This window comes from Pleurodeles waltl, chromosome 9 (genome assembly GCF_031143425.1).
Source record: "Pleurodeles waltl isolate 20211129_DDA chromosome 9, aPleWal1.hap1.20221129, whole genome shotgun sequence".
Taxonomy (NCBI): domain Eukaryota; kingdom Metazoa; phylum Chordata; class Amphibia; order Caudata; family Salamandridae; genus Pleurodeles; species Pleurodeles waltl.
This window is the reverse complement of record NC_090448.1, coordinates 476,173,665-476,197,811: the sequence shown is the minus strand read 5'-3', so window position 1 is coordinate 476,197,811 and position 24,147 is coordinate 476,173,665. Positions and strand designations below refer to the sequence as shown.

General features: G+C 43.9%; 1 protein-coding gene across 1 annotated transcript in view; it reads left to right on the top strand.

Moving 5' to 3' along the window:
- Nucleotides 1-24,147, top strand: part of TECPR2 (tectonin beta-propeller repeat containing 2) — a 657,145-nt gene that overhangs the window by 203,564 nt on the left and 429,434 nt on the right. Inside the window, exons 6-9 of the mRNA XM_069207305.1 lie at nucleotides 4,390-4,547; nucleotides 6,258-6,570; nucleotides 17,247-17,379; nucleotides 19,708-20,190. Of these exons, the coding sequence (XP_069063406.1) occupies nucleotides 4,390-4,547; nucleotides 6,258-6,570; nucleotides 17,247-17,379; nucleotides 19,708-20,190 (1,087 nt within the window). The remainder of the gene's footprint in view (nucleotides 1-4,389; nucleotides 4,548-6,257; nucleotides 6,571-17,246; nucleotides 17,380-19,707; nucleotides 20,191-24,147) is intronic.

The following is a 24,147-nucleotide window of genomic DNA, read 5'->3' as shown; positions in this document are numbered from 1 at the left end:
AATCTTGCTGGATGAGTCGCTGTGCAGGTTCTTTGAGTCAGGAGACAGGCCTGTAGGGCTGGGGCCAAGTCAGTTGTCTCCATCGTCTCTGCGGGGCTTTCTGGTCAGCAGTCCTTCTTTCTTCAGGTTGCAGGAATCTGATTTTCTGGGTTCAGGGCGCCCCTAAGTACTGAATTTAGAGGTGTGTTTTGGTCTGGGGGGCAGTAGCCAATGGCTACTGTCCTTAAGGGTTGCTTACACCTTCCTTGTACCTCCTCCCAGAGGCGATGGGGCACATCCCTATTCCTATTGAAGGAATCCTCCAAGCTCAAGATGGAGGATTTCTAAAGGTAGGGGTCACCTCAGCTCGGTGCACCTTAGGGGCTGTCCTGTCTGGTAGGTGACTCCTCCTTGTTTTACTCATTATCTCCTTTAGACTTGCCGCCAAAAGTGGGGTCTGTGTCCGGAGGGGTGGGCATCTCCACTAGCTGGGATGTCCTGGGGTGCTGTAACACAGGCGGAAGCCTTTGAGGCTCACCTCCAGGTGTTAAAGTTCCTGCAGGGGGAGGTGAGAAGCACCTCCACCTAGTACAGGCTTTGTTCCTGGCCCCAGAGTGACAAAGGCACTCACCCCATGTGGCCAGAAACTCGTCTGGTTGTGGCAGGCTGGCAGAAACTGGTCGGACTGGTATTCACAGGGCATCTCTAAAATGCCCTCTGTGTGGTTTTTTTCAATAAATCCCACACTGGCATCAGTGTGCATTTATTGTGCTGAGATGTTTGATACCAAACTTCCCAGATTTCAGTGTAGCCATTATGGAACTGTGGAGTTCGTAATTGACAGACTTCCAGACCATACACTCTTTATGGCTACCCTGCACTTACAATGTCTAAGGTTTTGCTTAGACACTTTAGGGCAGTGGTTCCCAAACTTTTTCGATCCCCGGCTCCCTTGACCTATTAGCCGTGTTGGCCACGGCTCCCCATTATGTAACTTTTTTTTGGCCGGTGGGGGAACGTAATCCCAGCCTGTACCTGTACCTACACTATTTACAGTTTGTCTTCTTTATTCTCTCCTTCAGGTTGCTGAAACCCATTTATTGGAAACTATTTTTGTTCTTTGGTCATAGGGATATTATTAATGGTACTTTGGCGCCCTCCGCTGGTCACAATAATTAATGCAGGGGGTTTTGTTTCCAATACCACGATGAAAAGCTGCCGATTCAAAGCACCTCCGAGTGGTTTCCAGACTGTGTGCGGCGCCCCTGGCTAGTTTTGAGGGCGCACCAGGGAGCCGCGGCGCACAGTTTGGGAACCACTGCTTTAGGGGCATAGTGCGCAGGTGAACCCACAACTAAAGACAAGCTACCACCAGAGTACAAAGACAACACATAAATTAAGCATCACATTACATCAAATCCACTGTAAGATGACATCACACCCAATACCTAATTATGGCAGCTACAAATATCCACTTCACAAGGATGTGAGGCAGAGACAGCCCTGCTGGGTTGAAAGGCTGAAGGCTCTTAGGTGCAACAGTCATTGTACCTGATAAATGCAGGGACCACAGTGTATGTAGAGATGAAAGATAAAGCTAGAACCATTCAAAGGGAAGGTAGAGGGAACGGAGAGAAAGAGGAAGTGTTTGGGAGAGAGGGAAGCAGAAGGGAGGGACGGGGAGAGAGGGAGGCAAAGGGGAGAGAGGGAGACAGAGAAGCGACAGAGCAGAGGGGAGAGAGGGAAGAGACAGGGCAGAGGAAGGGGGGATGGGAGGGAGGCAGAATGAAGGGACGGGGCAGAGGAGACGAGAGGCAGGCAGAAAGAAGGGATGGGGCAGTGGCACTAGAACAGCCGTCGCATTTATACCAATATGGCCCAATTTCACCAGTCACAGGTTGAGACCCTCCGGAGCAAGGGGAGGGGGGGGGGGCTTGTGGAGAAAGATAAAATTCCCTGTTCTTAATTATTATTATTTTTTATTGTTTTATCTAGCGCAAACTCGGCCGGAAGGTATCGGAGTGCTTTACATGGGCAGCAGTTACATTACACAAAGATACATTAATTTTTTGTACATTAAGTGATTTGCCCAGAATCACAGGATGTGGAGCAGACGCTGAGACTCAAACCTGGTTCCCCCGCACCAAGGGCGGCAGCTCAGGCTCTTACATCACAGTTATATCCAAATAGAAACAGGTAACAAACCCCCTCACTCAGTAACTTCCCCGGCCCCCAACACCGACAACTCACCTTCTGCAGATCACTGTCTGTGTCTATCCAGGGCTTGTGTGGTCGCCCCCACCCCTGTCATTACCAGTGACCTCAAAAGTGCTTGGGGTGGGGGCGAGGTCAGCTGGTGGGAGGCCCAGAGCACCCCCAATCACCCCAGCTGAGGGGAGGTGAAAGGATGCAGGAGGGAGGGGTAAGAGGATGGGTGGGGCGCAGCCTATGCTATCCTCTCTCTCCTCACTCAATAAATATGCCCCCCTTGTGATCTGTGGTGCTGCCTCCTTTAGGGATGTGTGAAGTCTCTTCCTGCCCTGAACACCCCCACACATGGTCCTTGCACCCCTGCCCTGGCTGCATACCCCCATACCGGGTGCTTGCACCCCTGTCCTGGGTGCAACCTCCCACACCTGGTGCTTGCACCTCTGTCCTGGCTCCACCCCCACACACCTGGTGCTTACACCGCTGTCATGGCTGCACCCCCTCACACCTGGTGCTTGCACACCTGTCATGGCCGCACCGACCCACACCTGGTGCTTGCACCCCAGTTCTGGCTGCATCCTTCCCCCACCTGATGTTTGCACCCCTGTCCTTGCTGCATCCCCCCCACCACACCTGCTACTTGCTCCCCTGTCCTGGCTGCACCCCCCCATCTCACCTGCTACTTGCACCCCTGTCCTGGCTGCACCTCCCCACCCCCCCCTCCCCCCCAAACCTGGTGCTTGCACCTCTTTCCAGGCTGCACCTCCACCTGGTGCTTGCACCCCTGTCCTGGCTGCACCCCCCAACCTGGTGTTTACACCCCTGTCCCAGCAGAACCCCTCCCCACTCCTGGTGATTGCACCCCTGTCCTGGCTCCATCCCCACCCACCTGGTGCTTGCACTGCTGTCTTGGCTGCACCCCCTCACACCTGGTGCTTGCACACCTGTCCTGGCCGTACCCACCCACACCTGGTGCTTGCACCCCAGTTCTGGCTGCACGTCCAGATGTCTGCATGTTATACTTTGTGCTTTTAGGCACTATACTTACCTAATACTTTGAAATTGCCTATCTCCAGTTTTACTGGTTAGGTTTATGTCATTGTAGTATCATTTTATTCATCACAATTTCGAAATTGGATTGGGATTTTTCTTGTGTTGTGTTTTCACTTTATTATTGTTAGTGTGCTGCATAAATACTTTACACGTTGCCTCTAAGTTAAGCCTGATGCATTTTGCCAATCTGCCAGAGGGCTATGAGTAGGTTATTTTAGTGACTTTTGTGGTTCACCCTGTCAAGAATTGTGGTTGTTTACAATATGAAATTTCTTGGAGGGATATCATGACTCCTGTGTGAACCCCCAAGAAAATAGAAAAGAAGGATCTCTCTGTAAACCTTTGTACGATGGGCTGAAAGTTGTTCATGCCTCGCTGAAGGACAGAAGTGTGGACAGATCCCGATGTTTCCTGAATCATGCAAACCTTTTTGATCTTGCAAGTGGATACTGGATCAGTGTAGGTGACTTAATGAAATTACACCCACATGCTTACCATCCCCAGTTGATGCAGGCTACGGGCGGAGTGTGGAGTCGAGATTAAGGCGGACAATACCAAGTAAGTCCACTGCCGAAACTCGTGGCAGGCAGTGTGCAGTGGCAATCAGGAACACTGCACCTGTGCATCTTGCAGACTGGCCTGTGTGAATAACTCTACAGTCATTGAGCCCACAGACACAGTACACAGCTGCAGATCTGGATGAGTCTTCCTACACAGTTTCCTCTTTCCTTGTGCCTGTGGGAAGACAGAGAGACTGTTTCAAAGAGAGTTTCTATGTTGGTATGTAAATTGATCTATACGCTGTCAAGGGATTCCCCAGGGTATATCTGTAGATTTTTCTGAGATGGTGAGCAGTCTGAAAGTGATTAGGGTTGAAGCTCGAAGCCAGTGAAGGCTTCCTAGGTTTTAGAGGGAATTGGTTCTCCTCTTGGCTTGGTTGGTGATCCAGTGTAGGAGTTTCAAAAGCCTAAATAGGTACTAAGCATTTCTGAAGGGGCCGGGCCGGTTTTCAACTGCTTGTTCCCAACCTTCTCATATGCAGTAAAATGTGCATTAATAATATTAGTTAAGTACATTAAGAGCCACTGTAGACTGGGTTGAGCTAACACACTTAGACTGATGTTTGTGTTTTTTCATATTTCCATTTAGGGTACCTGCAATTCCAGCGTAGTGTTGGAAGAACCCTCTGCTATTGTACAGTTGGATTACAACCAAAAAGTGCTGCTTGTCTCAACATTACAAAGGAGTCTGTTGTTCTACACAGAAGAAAAGTCTGTCCAACAAGTTGGAACCCAGCCTAGGAAAATGTGAGTCTCGTATTGTCTGACCGCGGCTGTGTTCCTTTGTGTCATTACAAGAAGAAATAGCAGTAGAAATCACATACATACCGACATTAGGAATGAGACAAGATTCTTTACCACAGTGAGGACTGTCATAACACGCCCTAGCTGAAAGTCAGTTCTGACTGTTTCTAGACCCGAGGAACTTTGTGTCTAGAAGCAATTTTAAACCACATAATTCATGTTGTATAAAAATGAAACGTCTCGATTTTAGACAGCAACCATGGTTTTGCCAATTGGTTTCACGTTGCCCACCTACCATAACACTTTTAGTCACCATTGTGTAAGCATGGCGATTCCAATCTTAATGCACCTCAAGGGGGTGAAGAAATGCTTAGGGGAACACGTACCCACCAGCACCATGATTACATACTTCCATCGGCCGTGCACACGTCAATAGCATGTTACGCTGCAGATACACACCTGCGTGGATTTTTTTTGTCATGCCTCCCCGCTCCCCAAATACCGCCCGCAAGTGCGCTTTATACTCTTCATAGTGGTATGTAAAAGTATAGTCTAAAATATGTTTATTTCTTGTAGGTCCCATGCCAAATGTAAACTACTCCTGAGAACATTTATTTGTTGGGCTATAATGCCCCTCTCTCTTCAAAAGAAATTCAATGGCGGCCTACCCCCAGGTTGCCATCACAGATAGGTTTGTTATAAAATAACACAAACACTGACACTAAATGAATTGAACTTTGTGGACATCTGGCATATTTACAAGTATAACCAACACATGAGGCAGATAAACATAAACGTAAAATTGTTCTACCAGCATGCACACAAATATCTGATCATTGATTCGTCACCTCCGATCTTTTGGACTTTGTGTGCATGTTAGTTTGAGCCTTTTGTTGTTGGCGGAGTTTAACAGCAGGGTGGACTGTTTCCAAAGGCAATGCACCCATGGACAGGTAATTACAGAAATAGGAAAGATTGACTTGTGTTCTACATCTTCCTACAACAACTTAGCAAATTATAGCTAGTTGAAAGTATTTGACCGTTCTTATGCGTAGATAATAGTAATGAAACCATTCATGGAGGTGCCACCGATATTATGTACCAAACAAATAGCCAGAATAATTAATTGTATTTACTATGTTGCATATGGTAACAGTTTCAGCCATGACTCAATGCCCTGGATGTGATTTGTTTAGCTTATTTTTAGAGGAAGCCAGAAAAAGAAAGATGGAATACTTTAATGAGCCCAGACACTGGTAATTTGTCAGAGCTGCTTTCCAACCCATTGTATTTTTTGCTCACTAAGCCACTAGAGACTGAGGTCAGCCATAGGCATATCAGTCTCGGCCCTTCCCGTCCTGTCTAAACTGCTAGGCCGCATTCCCTCTGTATTGGGACCACAAGCAGCTTCAAGCATGTTTTGGAACTGCTGGACTTTATTGGCGAGTTACCTATTGAGTCCTATGGCACAGCAGTTTGTAGGTCCCCCATCTAGACATACCTGTCTCATTTAGGGCGAGTCTTTGAGAAGTTATTTAAAGCATTTCCATCCATCACATTTTGAGCTTTAAATGATTTTCTTCAGATCTTGTCTCTTTCAAATTCTCCCAAGCTTAAAAATGTCTTTGCACTTTGAATATAACTTGCATGTTCATCAGCTGCATGACTTACTAACAGACTGTTATTTTTTCCCAAAAAACTCTTTCCTTTTAGCAATGGAAAATTCGGAGCCTGCTTCATACCTGGCCTGTGCAGGCAAAGTGACCTTTCTCTATATGCATCAAGACCTGGGCTACGGGTTTGGAAGTCTGATGTCCGCGGATGCGTGCAAGCAACGTACATTTTGAAGGACTTGATAGCTGGCGGCATGAAACCCTTCGAGTTGTACCCTCGATCAGAGTACCCTCACACTGGCCGGTGTAGCTTGCCTGAGCGACAACTTGGCCTTGTGTCAAGTTTCTTTAAGGAAGGATGGGTGCTGAGCTGGGATGAATACAATATCTATTTGCTAGATACTATAAATCAGGTATGGAGTGGTATTGGAAATGTCTGGTTACTTGCTTGTCTGTAACTGTGCCAGGATGTTAAATAATCCTTAGGCATAATTAAGAATTTCAAACAAGGTTTGTAGAGAGGTCGCCCACTAGGGGCAGTTGTAGGTGAAGTTTGACAATACTGTCGTCTTAGGGGACCTTTATCTTTGAGTTATTACTTCTTTCCACAGACCCACTATGTGTGCTTTATTATTAACCCTACAAGTAACGCATTTTAGTTTGAATCATCAAATCCAAAAATAGTCCTCTTGTCCCATTCTCAGTACTTGAAGCCCGAGGCATTCGCAAGTGCGCTACTCAGCTGTTTTAAAGTCTTCACCTAACTAACACTAGCATTCTGGACAGCATCCCAGGTTTTCCTATAAAAAGACCTGAGATGACGGCCACTGGCAGGGCTAGTGGTCTGTGCATTTTGAAAGAAGCATTGTCAGTTTCCCCATCCTCTGAGGGCTGCAGCCTAGAGATACATTGTCCTGTTTTCTTATAGTTTCCGTTTGAAATATTTAAGAACGAGTTTTTCTTGTCAATTTTATTGGTCTAATAACATCTGTAAATTAGAATTGGCTTTTTTAAAAGAAAGCTGAACAAAGTGTGGCCAATATACCCGTCCAGACAAGATTCAAAATAATGTTGTTCGAAAAGGCTGTTCCAATAGAAAGTGTTCAGCTTATATTTTTTGTAATGCATTCTGTACTGTTCAGTGTGCATGACTTCAATTAACAGACCACCGCAAGAAAAATAAGATTAAAGCGAAGTACCCTTTTCTGCTGGCTTTATTATGTGACATATAGCAAATTACGGTTTTACTTCTTTCGCAAGGAAGGCAATGTAGGATGGGTAATGAAAAGTAAAAGAAATACAATCTTTGCTCTTGCATCTTGTGGCAGCTGGTGACTTTTGTATTGGGCACCCTAATCATATTGTCTTAACTACTATCACAATCATATTTTGTTTCAGAGCACATTTGCATTTCTATGGCTTCCAGGTTGCTCCTTCACCATCTCCTCTCATTGTTTGTGGTATTGGTCCCTACTCCTTTCTTTTTCTTTCAGTACTTTAGCGCGAACATTATCGGTTTAATTTTTTGAGAAATGTCTAAAAGGTCATCAGTGCGTGAAACATTGGTGAGGCCTCCACTTCTCCTCCGGGCTAGCTTAAAGATGGAGGAATGAAGGCTTTACAGATAGATTGATCTCGCATGGCATTACATTTGGTTCATCATTAGAGATGACTAGATAGTAGAAACGTTCCGAGTTCAATTATACAAGTAGGCCTGGTAAGAATATTCCCCAGCACACTTCTGGAGAGGTGTGTGTGTGTGTGTGGGGAGTTCTTCTTGACCAAGCTCTGCTGGTCGTTCATGTGTGCAATGTTTGGTCAATATTAGCATCATTCAATCAATTCTCCTTCTTTATAGAGACATGCCCCAGCCCAGTAGTGTGGTGCTTGATGTCAGGCCACCTCTGTCCATGGTGCAGGACAGTCTGGCAGGCATCGAGAACACTGCTGCCTGTGTGGTCCACTAGCAATGTCATCTGTCTCCACTCATAGTTGGTTAAACATATTGTTCCGAGGTCCACATACTCATGACTAGTCCCTTGTTACCCCTGCGTTCAGGTTTGGAGGTTCTTTGTGCGGAACTTGTGATATAGCTGCTCTCTTGTAAGCAGCTCCTCGCTCCAAGGCATTGATAATTGGAATATCTCAGTCAGTAACAGTGCATGAAAAGGACTCAGTCCTAAACGCAATAGCTGTAAATCAATAAAAGAGATAACTTACTTTAATGATAAGAGAAATGTTTACATAGTCAGTGTGAACAACACGTCTTCCGCATTGTTACTCTGTGCTTAACTAACAACAGTGTTGATGTTTATGGACATCACATTAAGTAGGCATTCCTTAGAGTGGAATACACTCTAATATTAGATTTTTTAAAGACAAAGGGTTGTGTGCTTCCTTTTGATCTTATAATATATAAATCAGTGCCCCCATCAGACTATGAATAGTTATGGGGAACAGGAAGAGGCAAATTCAACTTTTCCTACCATTTGTACATCATTGACCCATCAGCTATATGTAAGAATGGAAGTTTCAGATTTTCTCAGTGTAAAAAAGAAAAATAGGTAAATATAGATTAGCCCTACATTTACGTTCGTGTGAATGAGCAGCACAGAGCCCTCTCCTTTTTCTTTTTTTTTTTTACTTATTAAAATGGGAATCCTTTGTATGGAGATCCTTAATCTCGTTCGTTGTGTGATTCTCAGCATGATGTGCTGTTATATTCAACTTAGATTTATAAACTAAGCAGTTTTCAAGGATTAATTCCCAAAACTGGTTCAACCAAATTTGCAGAACGTTACCGCAAGGAAGTGCATTCGGTATGTATATATATTGTGGACATTTTAGGGCAGGCCCAACAGCAGAAGTAAGTAAACATTTATAAGCTTTCAGCTTGCAGGTATTCACATACCTCTTGCAGGTACCCATTACACAAGAACCACACCCTTATGTACTCCATCAGAGTGGGAATTGGGGAGGATCCTCTTATGTGTAATAGAGATATAGGTGAAGAAATTTCTTTGTGCAGAATATTAATTGCCACGTGGGAAAATAGACAAATGCTTTATGTTCAAATTATTATTTGTGTCACACTATTGCATTACAGATTTTTCACCAGGTGTAACATTTGCTTGTGTTGATTGTATGCATTTCCACATATGAAAATCTACAGCAGATTTTCCTAAATTCTCCTGGGTATCCTTTGTGATTATGAGGAAGTCAGAACCCGCTCCAGACATAGCAAATTTGTGTTTATTTGAAAGTGTCTTCGAGAATTAGGATGCCGCCAGTGCTTAATTTGTAAAAGAGACCCCTGCAGCTTACATCACCTATTGTCCCGCCAGTGCTTAATTTGTAAAAGAGACCCCTGCAGCTTACATCACCTATTGTCCCCGCCAGTGCTGACAACAATAATACCAACACAACTACAAACCATCACACTCCTACAAGTGTGACAGTACAGATAGTTCAGGCCCCCAGACCTGGCTTGGGCCGTATGTATTAGTCATTATTAATGCATATGAAATTAATAAACAACTAATCTCTGATTTAGACAAATAGCACCACCATGTGGCACACTGACCTAAGTGCCAGAGTTGCCAATTAAGTGCCTGTGCTGAGTACTGGAAACCACCGGCTGAAATTAAGCACTGGCTGTCAATAAGTAGCAAAAGGACTGAATAAAGAACTGGCTCCATCGTTACTCAGTTCCCAGTTTTCTGGCAGTGCCAGTTTCCTAGTGCCAAAACATAATAACTGATTTATCGAAAGCAACTGTAAATGAGTGTAAATGTCCCCAGTAGTATACAATTTGGCTACATGTTAGTCTTTTAAGGTAAAAGTATTTGTGGTGTAAAACACCAGAAGTTTTTAGATTGATTTTTGTAATGTCTTTTATGGGCAGGAATGCAGCAAGAGAAGAAAAGAAGGTGTTTACTTGTCCCTGTATTTTAATGGTTTATGGTGTTTTAACCCTCTTCTCCTTTGCATCTACCGATTCTTTCTTACTCCTTATCCTCCATGACCTTCTGCTTAGACCTGCAATGAGATTATATTTGTGGTGTTGGGATTTTGTGCGCGTTTGCCACTGTTAACTCTCGCCCCTGAGCTTCAAGCTCATTGTGGCAGCAGACAGTCACTTCTGCATTTTGTTGCTAAACTGCTCCTCTTTTAGTGACCTCGCAGCACAGCAAGTCAAAATATTTATTGTTTGGTGTTTGATTTCAATCAATTTAAAATTGGAGACTTACCTCTGTGCTATAAAGCTAGAGATTGTCCGGATAATCGATGTTCTAATTGGAATCGGCCATCATGTAGTTGGCAGTAACAGTGTAGAATTTCATGCTTGTAGCACACCGTTGCAGGCTACAGTGTACATTAAAGTCCTCCTCCTTCAGATCTAGCCTACAACAAGTGAGCAGACCTTTAATGGTAAGCATTGCCCCCTACAGTGAGCCATAAGGGTATTCGAACATTCTGCCTCATGGGAGTGGAGTGATCTAATTAAAGAAGGCTGCCTCTTTGGCAACACAGCAGATTTACCCCCCCCTTGCATATCCTAAGCTTTAGTGCCTTTCACAGTTCTAGCTGTGTGCCTAACAGTTACTGACACATGCACACATTTTCATTCTGTACTGCCAAATTGTTTTCGTTTGATCGAACCAATCGAGACGAGCTCAGAAAAATCCCACCTCTATCCTTCCGAAACTCCAGTGGTGCATAGAGCGAAAGGGGTCGGTATGGGGGGATGCTTACTATGTGCCGGGATGCTTGCTATGTGCCCTCCTCTACAGCCTCTGGTTCTTCCATTCTCCTACACAATCCACATGGCCTGTGGGGTTGTAGAGGAGGGGAAGATTCAGAGGGTGTGAATTAGTACATTAAAAGTTGACAGCAGCAGGTCTATCCCATTGTTTACAGGCCACCTCTGCTCTGTTGTCTTAAATGAGCTATTAACATTCCAGTATTCTGTTATGCACATTTATGGTCTGCCATCAGCAAAGGTGCATGATCTCATGGTTCATTCTCCTTTGTAATCAAGTTTACCTGCAGTCTATACAAAGTTTGCTTTTCTATTAAAAAATCGAAGGTTTATTGGGAAGCAAGTATACAAGTGTTCAATGGCATGTGTAGCTGCAGATACACATGCTGTGCACTGTTCCTGCCATTTAGTGTTGGGCTCGGAGTGTTACAAGTTGTTTTTCTTCGAAGAAGTCTTTTCGAGTCACGGGACCGAGTGACTCCTCCCTTTCGGTTCCATTGCGCATGGGCGTTTACTCCATCTTAGATTGTTTTCTTTCCGCCATCGGGTCCGGACGTGTTCCTCTTCGCTCCGTAATTTGAATCGGGAAAGTTAGCTAAAGTATCAAAAATTCGACTGTATTGTTCTCGTTCGGTACCGGTTTAGTGTTAGTGTATCAGCACCGACATCAAGACCGCTTCGGCGGCCCTTCGGGGCTTCCACTCTTCATTGAGGCCTGGTCGGCCCGACCACACCCGTCGTCCCAGACTAATGGACCGGACCCCCTTCCGTTTCTGTCCTAAGTGTCACGCAAAGTATCCTTGTACAGACCAGCACCAGGTCTGTAACCTGTGTTTGTCGCCCGAACACAGAGAGGATACTTGTGAAGCTTGCCGAGCATTTCGATCGAAGAAAACCTTGAGAGATCGGTGCGCAAGAAGACTGCAACTGGCGTCGAAACCGAAAAAACAGCTCAACGTCGAGGAGGAAGAAAGAATCTCCATCCAAGAAACGGACTCGGATGAATCCGACAGTGAACGACCCTCGACGGTGCAACAAACCGTGAGTAAACCTGCCCCGTCACAGACTCAGGGTCACACCAAGAAACTCAAGGCGATGGGGACGCCACCGCCAGCAGGCCATGGTTCAACCCACAGAAGGGAAGGTGACCAGATAACATCGGCACCGAAAAAGGCCAAAAAGTTGCCAAAGACTTCCGACTCCGGTCGAGATTCCGGCACTGAAAAATTTCGACACTGAGTGATCGAATCGACCAAACCCCGTAAAAGCTCCTCGGAACCGAAAAAGACTATTACGTTAGAAGCTTCGGTACCAAAAAAAGTGGCTTCGGAGCCGAAACGAACCTCATACACTGAGGATCAAGGGCTTTCCATGCAACTCAAGGAAAGACATAGATTTGAACAAGTGTTGGATATAGAGGAACCTGATCAAAGACAACAAAGATTACATATCCAAAAGGATACTGGCAAGATTCAGACTTTACCTCCACTCAAATCTAAAAGAAAACTTGCATTTCAAGAAACAGAGATGCAACCAAAGGCCAAAGTGGTTAGAGACAAGTCACCACCACCACAGGTCTCACCACAACCATCCCCACTGCACTCACCACACTTGTCACTAGTGGGAACACCGTTAATGCAGTCACCCACACATACTGGGATGACCCAAGATGATGCTGATGTATGGGATTTATATGATCCACCGATATCGGATAACAGCCCAGAGTGTTATCCAACCAAGCCGTCACCACCAGAGGACAGTACAGCATATACGCAAGTACTAGCCAGGGCAGCTACGTTCCACAACGTAACGATGCACTCTGAACCAGTGGAAGATGACTTGCTTTTCAACACTGTGGCATCCACCCATGCATCCTATCAAAGCCTGCCAATGCTACCGGGCATACTCAAGCATGCACAACAGGTCTTCCAAGAGACTGTAAAGGGAAGAGCTATAACGCCTAGGGTCGAAAAGAAATATAAACCACCCCCAACAGACCCAGTGTTTATAACGCAACAGCTCACACCGGACTCAGTGGTTGAAGGGCGGCAAGAAAAAGGGCGAACTCACAATCGTCAGGGGATGCCCCATCACCTGACAAAGAGAGTAGAAAATTCGACGCGGCGGGCAAGAGAGTGGCATCACAAGCAGCCATCCGCAAGCCCTACTTGCACGCTACGACAGGGCACACTGGGACGAGATGCAAGACATCATCCAGCACTTGCCCAAGGAACACCAAAAACTTGCCCAGCAAGTAGTTGAAGAGGGACAGGCCATATCTAACAATCAGATAAGGTCCGCATTGGACTCTTCGGATACAGCAGCACGGACTGTCAACACGGCTGCAACGATTCGCAGACATGCTTGGCTGCAGAGTTCTGGATTCAAACCAGAAATTCAACAAGCGGTATTAAATATGCCGTTTAACCAACATCAGTTGTTTGGGTCAGAAGTCGATACTGCCATCGAAAAAAGACACGGACACGGCCAAAGCCATGGGCGCGCTCTGCTCCCCACAATTCAGAGGCACTTTTAGGAAATCACAATTTAGAGGCGGGTTTCAGTAACAAACATCTGAACCTTCCATCTCCCAAACAAAACCCACCTATCAATCACAATACCAAAGGGGGGGGTTTTGTGGTTCCTATAATTCCCGAGAGGAAGAAGGAAATTCCAGCCCGCCAAACCAAGCCCTAGCAAGCAGTGACTTCAATGTCACGACACCCCAACACTTGTCACCAGTGGGGGGGAGGCTAACCAAATACTACCACAATTGGACACGTATTACCACAGACACATGGGTCCTATCAATTATCCAACATGTTTATTGCATAGAATTCACAACATTCCCTCCAGAGGTGCCACCAAAACCGCACAGACTGTCTCCACAACACTTAGACCTATTACATATAGAGGTCCAAGCACTGTTAAAAAAACAAGCAATAGAGCTAGTACCCAATCACCACAAAGGAACAGGCGTTTACTCACTATATTTCCTCATTCCAAAAAAGGACAAAACGTTAAGGCCTATTTTAGATCTCAGAACACTGAATCTCTTCATCAAATCAGATCATTCCACATGGTAACACCACAAGACGTAGTTCCCTTACTAAAAAAAGGGGGAATACATGACAACACTGGATCTCAAGGATGCGTATTTCCACATACCCATCCATCCTTCTCACAGGAAATACCTAAGGTTTGTAATTCAAGGCAAACATTATCAATTCAAAGTGCTACAGTTCGGGATAACAACAGCCCCCAGAGTATTTACAAAATGCCTAGCCTTAGTAGCAGCTCACATAAGGAGACAGCACATGCATGTATTCCCATATTTGGACGACTGGCTAATAAAAGCCAACACTCAACAACAATGTCAGTTTCACACGCAATACGTCATAGAAACTACACAAACTAGGGTTTTCTATAAATTACCAAAAATCACATCTGCCACCATCCCAAATACAACAATACTTGGGAGCAACACTCAACACACAAAGAGCAATTGCCACTCCAAGTCCACAAAGAGTCCAATCATTCCAAAATGTAAAATCAAGCAAACAACCAAACCAACACTACACGGTAAGGTTTGTAATTAAACTACTAGGCATGATGTTCTCATGCATAGCAATTGTCCCAAACGCAAGACTACACATGCGGCCCTTACAGCAGTGCCTAGCAAAACAAAGGACGCAAGCACAGGGTCAACTACAAGATCTAGTGTTGATAGACCGCCAAACACACTCTTCGCTTCAATGGTGGAACCCTATAACTTTAAACAAAGGGCGGCCATTTCAAGACCCAGTGCCTCACGCCATTATCACAACAGATGCTTCCATGCTTGGGTGGTGAGCACACCTCAACAATCACAGCATACAAGGTCAATGGGACAATCAACAAAAACTACTTCACATAAATCACTTGGAACTGCTAGCGGTATTTCTAGCATTAAAAGTGTTTCAACCACTGATAGCCCACAAACACGTTCTTGTAAAGACAGACAATATGACAACAATGTATTATCTCAACAAACAAGGGGGGGACACACTCGTCACAGCTGTGTCTCTTAGACAAACAATTTGGCATTGGGCAATTCACAACAACATTCACCTGATAGCACAATACATACCAGGCATTCAGAATCAGTTAGCCGACAATCTCAGTCGAGATCAACAGCAAACTCACGAATGGGAAATACATCCCCAGATCCTACAGGATCACTTCCACTGCTGGGGAACACCAAACATAGATCTATTTGCAACAAAAGAAAACGCAAAATTCCAAAACTTCGCGTCCAGGTACCCACACCCCCAGTCCAACGGTAATGCTCTATGGATCAGCTGGTCTGGGATATTTGCTTACGCTTTTCCCCCTCTCCCGCTTATTCCTTATCTGGTCAACAAACTGGGTCAAAACAAACTCAAACTAATACTCATAGCACCAACCTGGGCTCGCCAACCGTGGCACACAACACTATTGGACTTATCAGTAGTACCCCACATCAAACTACCAAACAGACCAGATCTGTTGACACAACACAAACAACAGATCAGACACCCGAATCCAGCATCCCTCAATCTGGCAATCAGGCTCCTGAAGTCTTAGAATTCGGACATTTAAACCTTTCACAAGAGTGTATGGAGGTCATTAAACAAGCGAGAAAACCTACAACAAGACATTGTTATGCAAACAAATGGAAAAGATTTGTTTGCTACTGTCAGACTAATCAAATTATGCCACTAGATGCCTCCACACAAGACATTGTAAGTTATTTACTACACTTACAAAAGTCTAATCTAGTTTTCTCTTCCATTAAAACCCATCTCACTGCAATATCTGCCTATCTGCAGATTAAACATACAACATCGCTTTTTAGAATCCCAGTTATTAAAGCGTTTATGGAAGGACTAAAAAGAATCATGCCCCCAAGGACACCACCAGTACCTTCGTGGAACCTTAATATTGTATTAACACGACTCATGGGCCTACCATTCGAACCCATGCATTCTTGTCAAATCCAATTTCTAACTTGGAAAGTAGCCTTTCTAATAGCCATCACATCACTTAGAAGAGAGAGTGAAATACAAGCATTTACTATTCAAGAACCCTTTATACAAATGCATAAACATAAAGTGGTTCTGTGTACAAATCCAAAATTCTTACCAAAGGTCATAATCACCATTCTATCTAAACCAAACTGTGGAACTCCCAGTCTTCTTTCCACAACCCTACTCAGTAGCTGAAAGGGCCTTGCATACATTAGACATAAAAAGAGCACTAATGTATTACATTGACAGAACGAAACAATTTCGTAAAACAAAACAATTGTTCGTAGCTTTCCAAAAACCTCATGCAGGTAACCCTATATCCAAACAAGGCATTGCCAGATGGATAGTTAAATGCATTCAGACCTGTTACCTTAAAGCTAAAAGAGAATTACCCATTACACCAAGGGCACACTCCACTGGAAAGAAAGGCACCACAATGGCTTTTCTTGGAAATATACCAATGACAGAAATTTGTATGGCAGCAACCTGGTCTACGCCTCATACATTTATTAAGCATTACTGTGTAGACATGTTAACAACGCAACAAGCCACAGAAATACAGGCTGTATTAAGAACATTATTTCAGACAACTTCAACTCCTACAGGCTAACCACTGCTTTTGGGGAGATTACTGCTTTGTAGTCTATGCACAGCATGTATATCTGCAGCTACACATGCCATTGAACAGAAAATGTCACTTACCCAGTGTACATCTGTTCGTGGCATGAGACGCTGCAGATTCACATGCGCCCTCCCACCTCCCCGGGAGCCTGTAGCCATTTTTAGTTGCATGAAAATTGTAAATATATAAATAATTATTATTTTAATACACACTATGTACATACATTGCTACTCCATTGCATGGGCACCTCTAGTATACTCACAACTCCTACCTCACCCTTTGCGGGGAAAACAATCTAAGATGGAGTAGACGCCCATGCGCAATGGAGACGAAAGGGAGGAGTCACTCGGTCCCGTGACTCGAAAAGACTTCTTCAAAGAAAAACAACTTGTAACACTCCGAGCCCAACACTAGATGGCAGGAACAGTGCATAGCATGTGAATCTGCAACGTCTCATTCCACGAACAGATGTACACTGGGAAAGTGACATTTTCCGTACTGTGCTTTTCTGTTGAGCTTTCTGTTCTATTCAACGATGGCTAGCTCCCGTGCTTCTTCCTCCACTCTCATCCTTGCTATTTTTAAATTACAAAGAAGTTAGACAATTTTGATAATTTTGCAGACACATTTTAATTCGTTTTTCCATTTTTTTGGCAGGCTGTAATTGGTGGTTTGGAAGGATTTGGTGACATAGTTTCAGTGTCGTGTACAAATAATGAAATATTTCTATTAAAAGGCGACAGAGACATCCTGAGAATTTCAAATAGGCCAGAAGGATTGGCTTCAACAGGTCTGTGTTAATGCTAATGTTACCACTGCTTAATCAAATGAATTATTTAACTGTTTCTTTCAAGGTTAATTTAGTTTGCACTGTATTCTTGCTTTAGAATATTTAGATTGGGATGCCACGCTACTTTTGTGGGTGGTAGGTCCATATACAGTAGCATAAATTAAAGACCCTCGTTTTGAGCAATGTGGAATTTGGAGCAGATGTACCGGGGAGTCGCAGTCTATGATTCCAGCCAGTATCACCTCATCAAATTTTGGCTATTCAGAGTTTTGACTAAGTAAAGGGGAATAACTGCATGGGCACAGAAATCATGGGTACTTTTCCATGTCGTTTTCCCAAAATCTGGAGACAAATACTGGGGCAGGCAGAAAATGTCAGCGGGACATCTGGTGGTGATTAGGGTCTCAGAGAAGGGGGAGTTAGTACAGGCTAGAGGAGTCCAAGGGTGCATTGGCTACTCCCACTGTGCTCGGGCATGGAAAGGACAGGGTTGGAGGATTGCAAACCGCCGTGGGATATGCTACTGCCTGTGGCTGTCCTGCCTTTGGAGGAGGCAGGGGGAGGAGAGGATGTGGGGTGGAGTCCAGACCCCAGTTAGGGGGGGCACCTATCAGGTCTTGCAGTGGATAAAAAGTTGATATTAAAATATTATTTATGTATTGTATAATTATAGCTGTTGGTAACACTCAAGGGAAATTATCCTTTTTTTAACTACAGAATATTCACTCCTTAGCACAGATTACACGCCACTGCCTTTTTTACAGTTGTACTCTAGAAATTTCATGGTGAGAATGGTTTTCTACGGTCCAGGTAGAAAGCCCAAGGTCTTTTCTAATGCATCATTTTAAAAGAAAGTGTTTCAAAATAATCTTACTGGTTCCTTATGTTCCACAGTGAGCCATTGTCCAGAAGGCCCTGTATCTTGTGTGTTATGTTTCTTCTTTTTCACTGCCCTAGAAGTGAAGCAAAGCATTGTGATACCATTGGTAGGCGGTCCTGTTGAGGATGGAGTTAAAGTATTATAAGAACATTATTGTGAGGGTTGTTTGGCTATTTCCATGTCTACGTTGCAAGCAAAATGATAAGTCTGTCTTTGAGCTGAGGTTTCTTTCGCTTTATATTAGAGGCGACTATTTCCATTTGACCCTTCCTCCGATACTATTGTTCAGCTCGTGGGGTTGACCCTTCATTGGCTCCCTTTGGTGAGTAGCATTGATCGGGCTGACTGCTTCTGTTTCCATCTCTGTGGATAGTATGATATTTAAGGCAAAACAGTAAACTACCCGACCTACAGATTCTCTCACTCATACATGTATTATTATATTCACAGCATTGTTCTTCATTTAAGGTTCCTAAAGCTTTTGTCTGATTCTCCAGAATATCTCCACAGCATTCCTTAGTAAGGAACGTGTTTGTGGAAGCGCGTGCACTCCAAGGTGGTTCGCCTAACATTAACTATCTGTTTCAGCACCTCATTGCTTCTGTTCCCTCTCGTAAAGTCGAGGCTTCTGTTGTCGTGCTTTTTTGCTCATCCTTTTTCCCTCATCCTTTTTCCCGTAGTGTCCTTCTTTTGAGGGGTGTATTCATTTGTCCATTCCATGCTTATCTCAGCCGCCATCTTTGTGTGAGGGAGCCAGTGTGTGCCATCCCAATCCCCATCAGCAGGAATACAAGAGAAGCGTTTTGGCAGAGAAAAGCATGTTCAGTGGCAATGACTACAAATAGATTGCAAAAAATGACAATACTTTTGACATGGGGTTGAATATGCTAATATTGAATATTCTATAATGCCAGTCAGAGAAAAATGTGTGTTGATGGTTAAACATGCTTGTTAGTTTCTTACTTCACTGAAATATTATGAACGAAATGTCAGTTGTAGTTCTAAAATGTGATAGTGAACTACTCTGCATATGCAGAGCTGCTAAATTTCCCCGGTCCATTTGTGAGCAACTCAATCCTGTCCAAACGTTTTTGAATTCTGGATGTTGTAGTGCTGATTTTATGATGGCATGATACAAAAACCAGAATGCAAACAAAACCCTACCTCAGTGAGTCACGCATGCATGAACATGTGAAACTTAAAAGCTCTGCATATGTTTGGGGAATTTCATAATCTAAAAATGGTCTTCTGGATAGGTCTTGCTTGGACATGTTCAAAACTGAAAACAGGTTTTAAATATGAATGAATGTAGCATAAATAACAGGTTGGATTGCTGAACGTAGAGGCTGCTCTAGAACTATGTATTCTTTCTAGTTACTTCATGCCTTGTACCTGTCTTGCAAAAAAATGTGGCAAAGAGGTACTGAATTACTTTTTTGTGTTGGCAGCTTTTGATGGAAATACAAAATTACAGTCCCCGGTGAGTCTAAAGCCATCAATCAGTCCTGCATCTCCTTTGGAAGTCCACTCAACCCAATTTAAGCAAGAATCGCTTATTGCTGTGCCACACATCATCTCCAAAGTTGGTGGCGGTGAACATATTGTGCCTTCGTCTTTGAAAAACGACATAGAAAGTGGTATATTCACTGAGAAAATTCAGTTGCAAAGCCTTAGTTCTTATGAAAAGGTAGAGGACTCTGGAAGCAGTGACCTAAAGAGAGGGGGATACTCTGCAGCAAGTGAAACAAGCTCACTCAATTCAGTGGACAGCGGTTCCAGTTCAACTGCCGCAGGGGACTATGAAGCACCGGAAGTGTTAAGGGAGGACCCACCCCCTTCTCAAAGGTTCAGCACAATCAGCACTGAAGAGTTTGAGCAGGAGCTTATTGTGAAATCCATTAAGGTGAAAAGGAAAAAAAAGAAAAGACCAGGTAACTGTCCACTATATGTTTACTGTCAGCGATTTATATTTCACTTGTGTACTGCGTGCAGTTATTACTGTTTTTTTTTTTTAACATCAAAGTATATTTGAGCCCTTTTTACATCCAAATTCATATCTGTAGAATTCCAGAATCTGCCAATCTTGGCTTGAAATTGGTGGTAGTTCTTAAAATGACCACTCACGTTTCCCCTTTGAGACACTGGGATTATAGGTTTATATGAAAGACCCAACTTTAACCATATTCATGATTACCCTAGGGAAATGCATCTCTTTGGGTTAATGGCTGCCACTGTTAAGGCTTTCGGGGGCATAACTATCACCTTCGCTGCCTACCCTTTCATACTACACCCAGGTAGATTATGGTTGAAACATTTTGCCAGTCTAGTGAATTTCAGGTGTGAAGCCATGTGCTCTAGTGTCTGAATTACTCACTGTGGTTTACAAATAGGTAATACCTTGGCCACAGCCTTCCCAAGGTTTCTAGAGCATGCAGATTAGCTTTCCACATCTCTTGGTATAGAACATCACCACCTCTACTAAAACGTGTACATCTCATTTAAATTAAAATTGGCAACATGAAAGAAAGCAAAAACAGAAACCTCAGGGTAGCAAAAGGCACATTAATTTGCCCTTCGGATGGGGAGTCTCTATTGTTTGGTTTAGCTCTGATTCCAATAAATGTGATTTTTTTCATCAGGAAATGTCTTGCTATCAGAGAACCATAAAACATGCATCTAACATAGTCACAACTGCTCAGGAGCCCCATGCAAATCTACCAAATGCTGACAAGGTGAATTTCATGTAGGTAAGGGTAATAACCATAATCCATGGTCCACAGAAGGACATCTCGCCTGTTTCTTGCATTTAGCGTTTAAGCCTTGCAGCAATTGTGAAGCTGTCCATGGGGTGTGAGGAATTTCCTTTTGGGTCTGTAGGTAGCTGGTGGATTGCTATATTCTGACTGCTCCATCTTGAGCCATAGAGTTTGAAAGTCTTGTTTCTTGTCAGTCAATTGGTTTCAAGCTCTTCTTTGTCTCGGTGGGAGCCTTCTCTTTTTAGCAGTTGAGAGACATACTGCGGCATTTCTCCTAAATCCTGCCCAGACTGCAAGTCCCTACAACAGCTTGCTATCTTGCCAGCATTGTTAGCCATGTGCTAGGTTTCTCCTTTGCTTCACTCCCTATCAGTCTTTGCCACACACATCAAGTAATTAATTAGACCCATATTTTGTTTCTTGTATCTTAGATCTATCTTCAGGGCTTAAAATACTTTACCTTATTAGGTATTGTAAGGAGTGTGGTGTATTATATACTGTGGTCATGCTACCTCAACTTGTAATACATTGACGAGACCGACATGGGTCCAGTCAGGCTCATTTGTTAAACCATAGCTCAACCCGGGGTATCTGTGGCTTCAAGCAGTCAGGCTTAAATAAGGAACACGTGTGAAGCATTCAGAAGCACCAAAACATTGAAATAAGAAAGCTATGCAATATAAAACAAATCCAACACCTCTTTAAAAAATGGATCTTATTTTTATGAGTTGTTAGACACCAAAACAACCAGAATCAACCACGGGGTTCCGGAGATATAGATTTTTAAATAAATCGTAAATCTCTGCTTTGCACAATAAATTGCAACAAGCTTTGTTAAGTGGAAACTTTGGAACCTTTGTAAAACTTTTATATAGTTATGTTTGCCATATTCTGGCCCACTTTGGGCAACCAGCCGCAACAGGGAGGAGGTCAAGGGGGCCAGTAGGCTGTTATTACCTGTCACTTAAGCTGTTCCCAGTCCAGTTCCGGGCTGTATGGGTGAACTTCTGTAGCCTTCAATAAAATCATCCTGATCCAAGGGATGCAGGATGCTGAAGATGTCTAGGATGCTGTGTAGTCGACCGGCTTAATGGGGCTACTACTCGGTCCATCGTCCAGGTAGAGCGGCTTTTCCAAAGAGGTCGGTGTCTCTCTAAGTCCTGTTTGGTCCAACAAAGGTTGCTACTGGACTACTGATCACTTGGGTGAAGGCTAGTGTCCGTCTTTGGCAACCAAACTACACTCCAACAACTCTACCAAGTCCAGCATACTCAGATGCAATTGTTGAGTGTCAGGACTTGGTGTTTCCGGCTGGACATCAGCAGTCAGTGGCGATTAAACTATTATGGCTACTGACTAGCCGGGGCGGCTTTCTTCATCTTTTTTGGCCTTGGTGCTGTAACTAGAAGTCAGCCTACTGACTCTTGGAGTTCACCTCTTCTGTCTGGGTCTCAGGAGCGACTTTTCAATTTGTTTAGGCACCACTGGTGCACAGTCCTTTCTTTGCTAACCCAAAGATCAGCAGGTGCAGTCTAGTGGATGGAGCAGCCTCTCTTGTCAGGTCCAGGAAATTGCAGGGGTAGCCCTTCTTCGGTCCTTTCTCCAGTCCAGATGTGATCTGAGATTTGGGTGGCAGGGGTGCCATATTTATACTCTAGGGGTGATGCAGCAATGACCAATGGCTACTACCACCATTTCCACCTGATGATGACTTCCTGCAACGTGTGGTAGCTAGCTATCCCAGCGTGCACTATACTACCCACTTCCAAGATGGGAGAACCCCTCTCTCGGTGTGTGGAGCTTGGGAGCCTACCATAGGGCTACACTTATGGAGAAAATTATATGCCAAATGCCCTTCTCTCTGATCACCAACGCAAACCCGTCTACCTGAAAAAAAGAGCAGCCTCTCTTGAGTGTGTCCACCATTTGCCCCTCAAGGTAGCTTGCCCTTTGAAGCTTGCATCCTGTGTTGTTTCCTGTCAGGGAGAGGTAACATCTCTTCAAGGGACTTACATGCAAGGAAAGGTATACCAATTGGGTATAAGCCAATCAAACATATACTTTTTAAGGGTCAGAGCACTGACACTAAGGTCTGATTAGCAGGCCTCAGTGGACTCTCAGAGTTAAAAAAAAAAAAAAAAAAACAGCAGAATCAGTCTAAAACTTTTTGGATTGATCATGCAAAAAAGATGCATTTTCATACAGATATGATTCACTTTTGAATGTTTCTGTGCTTGCAAGCCTGGAGGGATGCTGCCCCTCTTTGATGAAAGGTGACAAGTTGACACAACCTTTCTCATCATAAGCCAAATGTGGCCTTGTTTCTTCCTGTCATAACTTTCAGAAATATGCAACAGTTTCTGAAGTTAAATCAGGTTTGGAACTTTTATTCCTCTGGCTGGAAATGGCTTTATATTTGTCTATTGGTCTTTTGTAAAAGTTGCTTATGCAGACCTTTGTGTCGGCATTCATTAGTCATTCTCGTCTTTTGGACGTCCTCTGAATTTGCAGCACACAAAGGAAAATGTTTCTTTATTGTAGATAAACGCCCTCTCTTGTGGTGTATATACTTTCATGCTGCATATTTTTTTTTTTTCTGGGATGGCAAGCGGTAACAGCACACTTCACGGACTCACATTCTGCGTCATGCATGGACATCCAGGTGCAACAGTGTGTTTTATGTTTTATGCTCATGTTAAATGTTTTCAAAATAATGTGCAGATATCGGTCAGTAAAGAGTAGCGCACGCTCTTCGTTTCACTGGTTTATTTTGAATCAAAGAGTTGTAATAACCTCACACTAAACGCTATGGGCACCTTATACACATCGCTCTATTGTGTGACGTTGTGCGGTTACACCAATACAACGCACAGGAGAGACTCTACACAGAACCTATGCGGTGCAATACCGCATCCGACTCTAAGGCATTGGCTAACGCTATGCAACCCGTCCACCCTCTCCGGACTACATATCTCAGAACACAAAGAACTGGCAGAGGACCGGATAAGATACCTGGGATTAAGAATCCCAGCATGAATCTTCCTCATTTAGAAACAATAGGCCCAGGACTCCTAATGACAGAACACAAAGGATGAATTGAGACTGGCATGAGCGGTCAGAACTACGTATCCC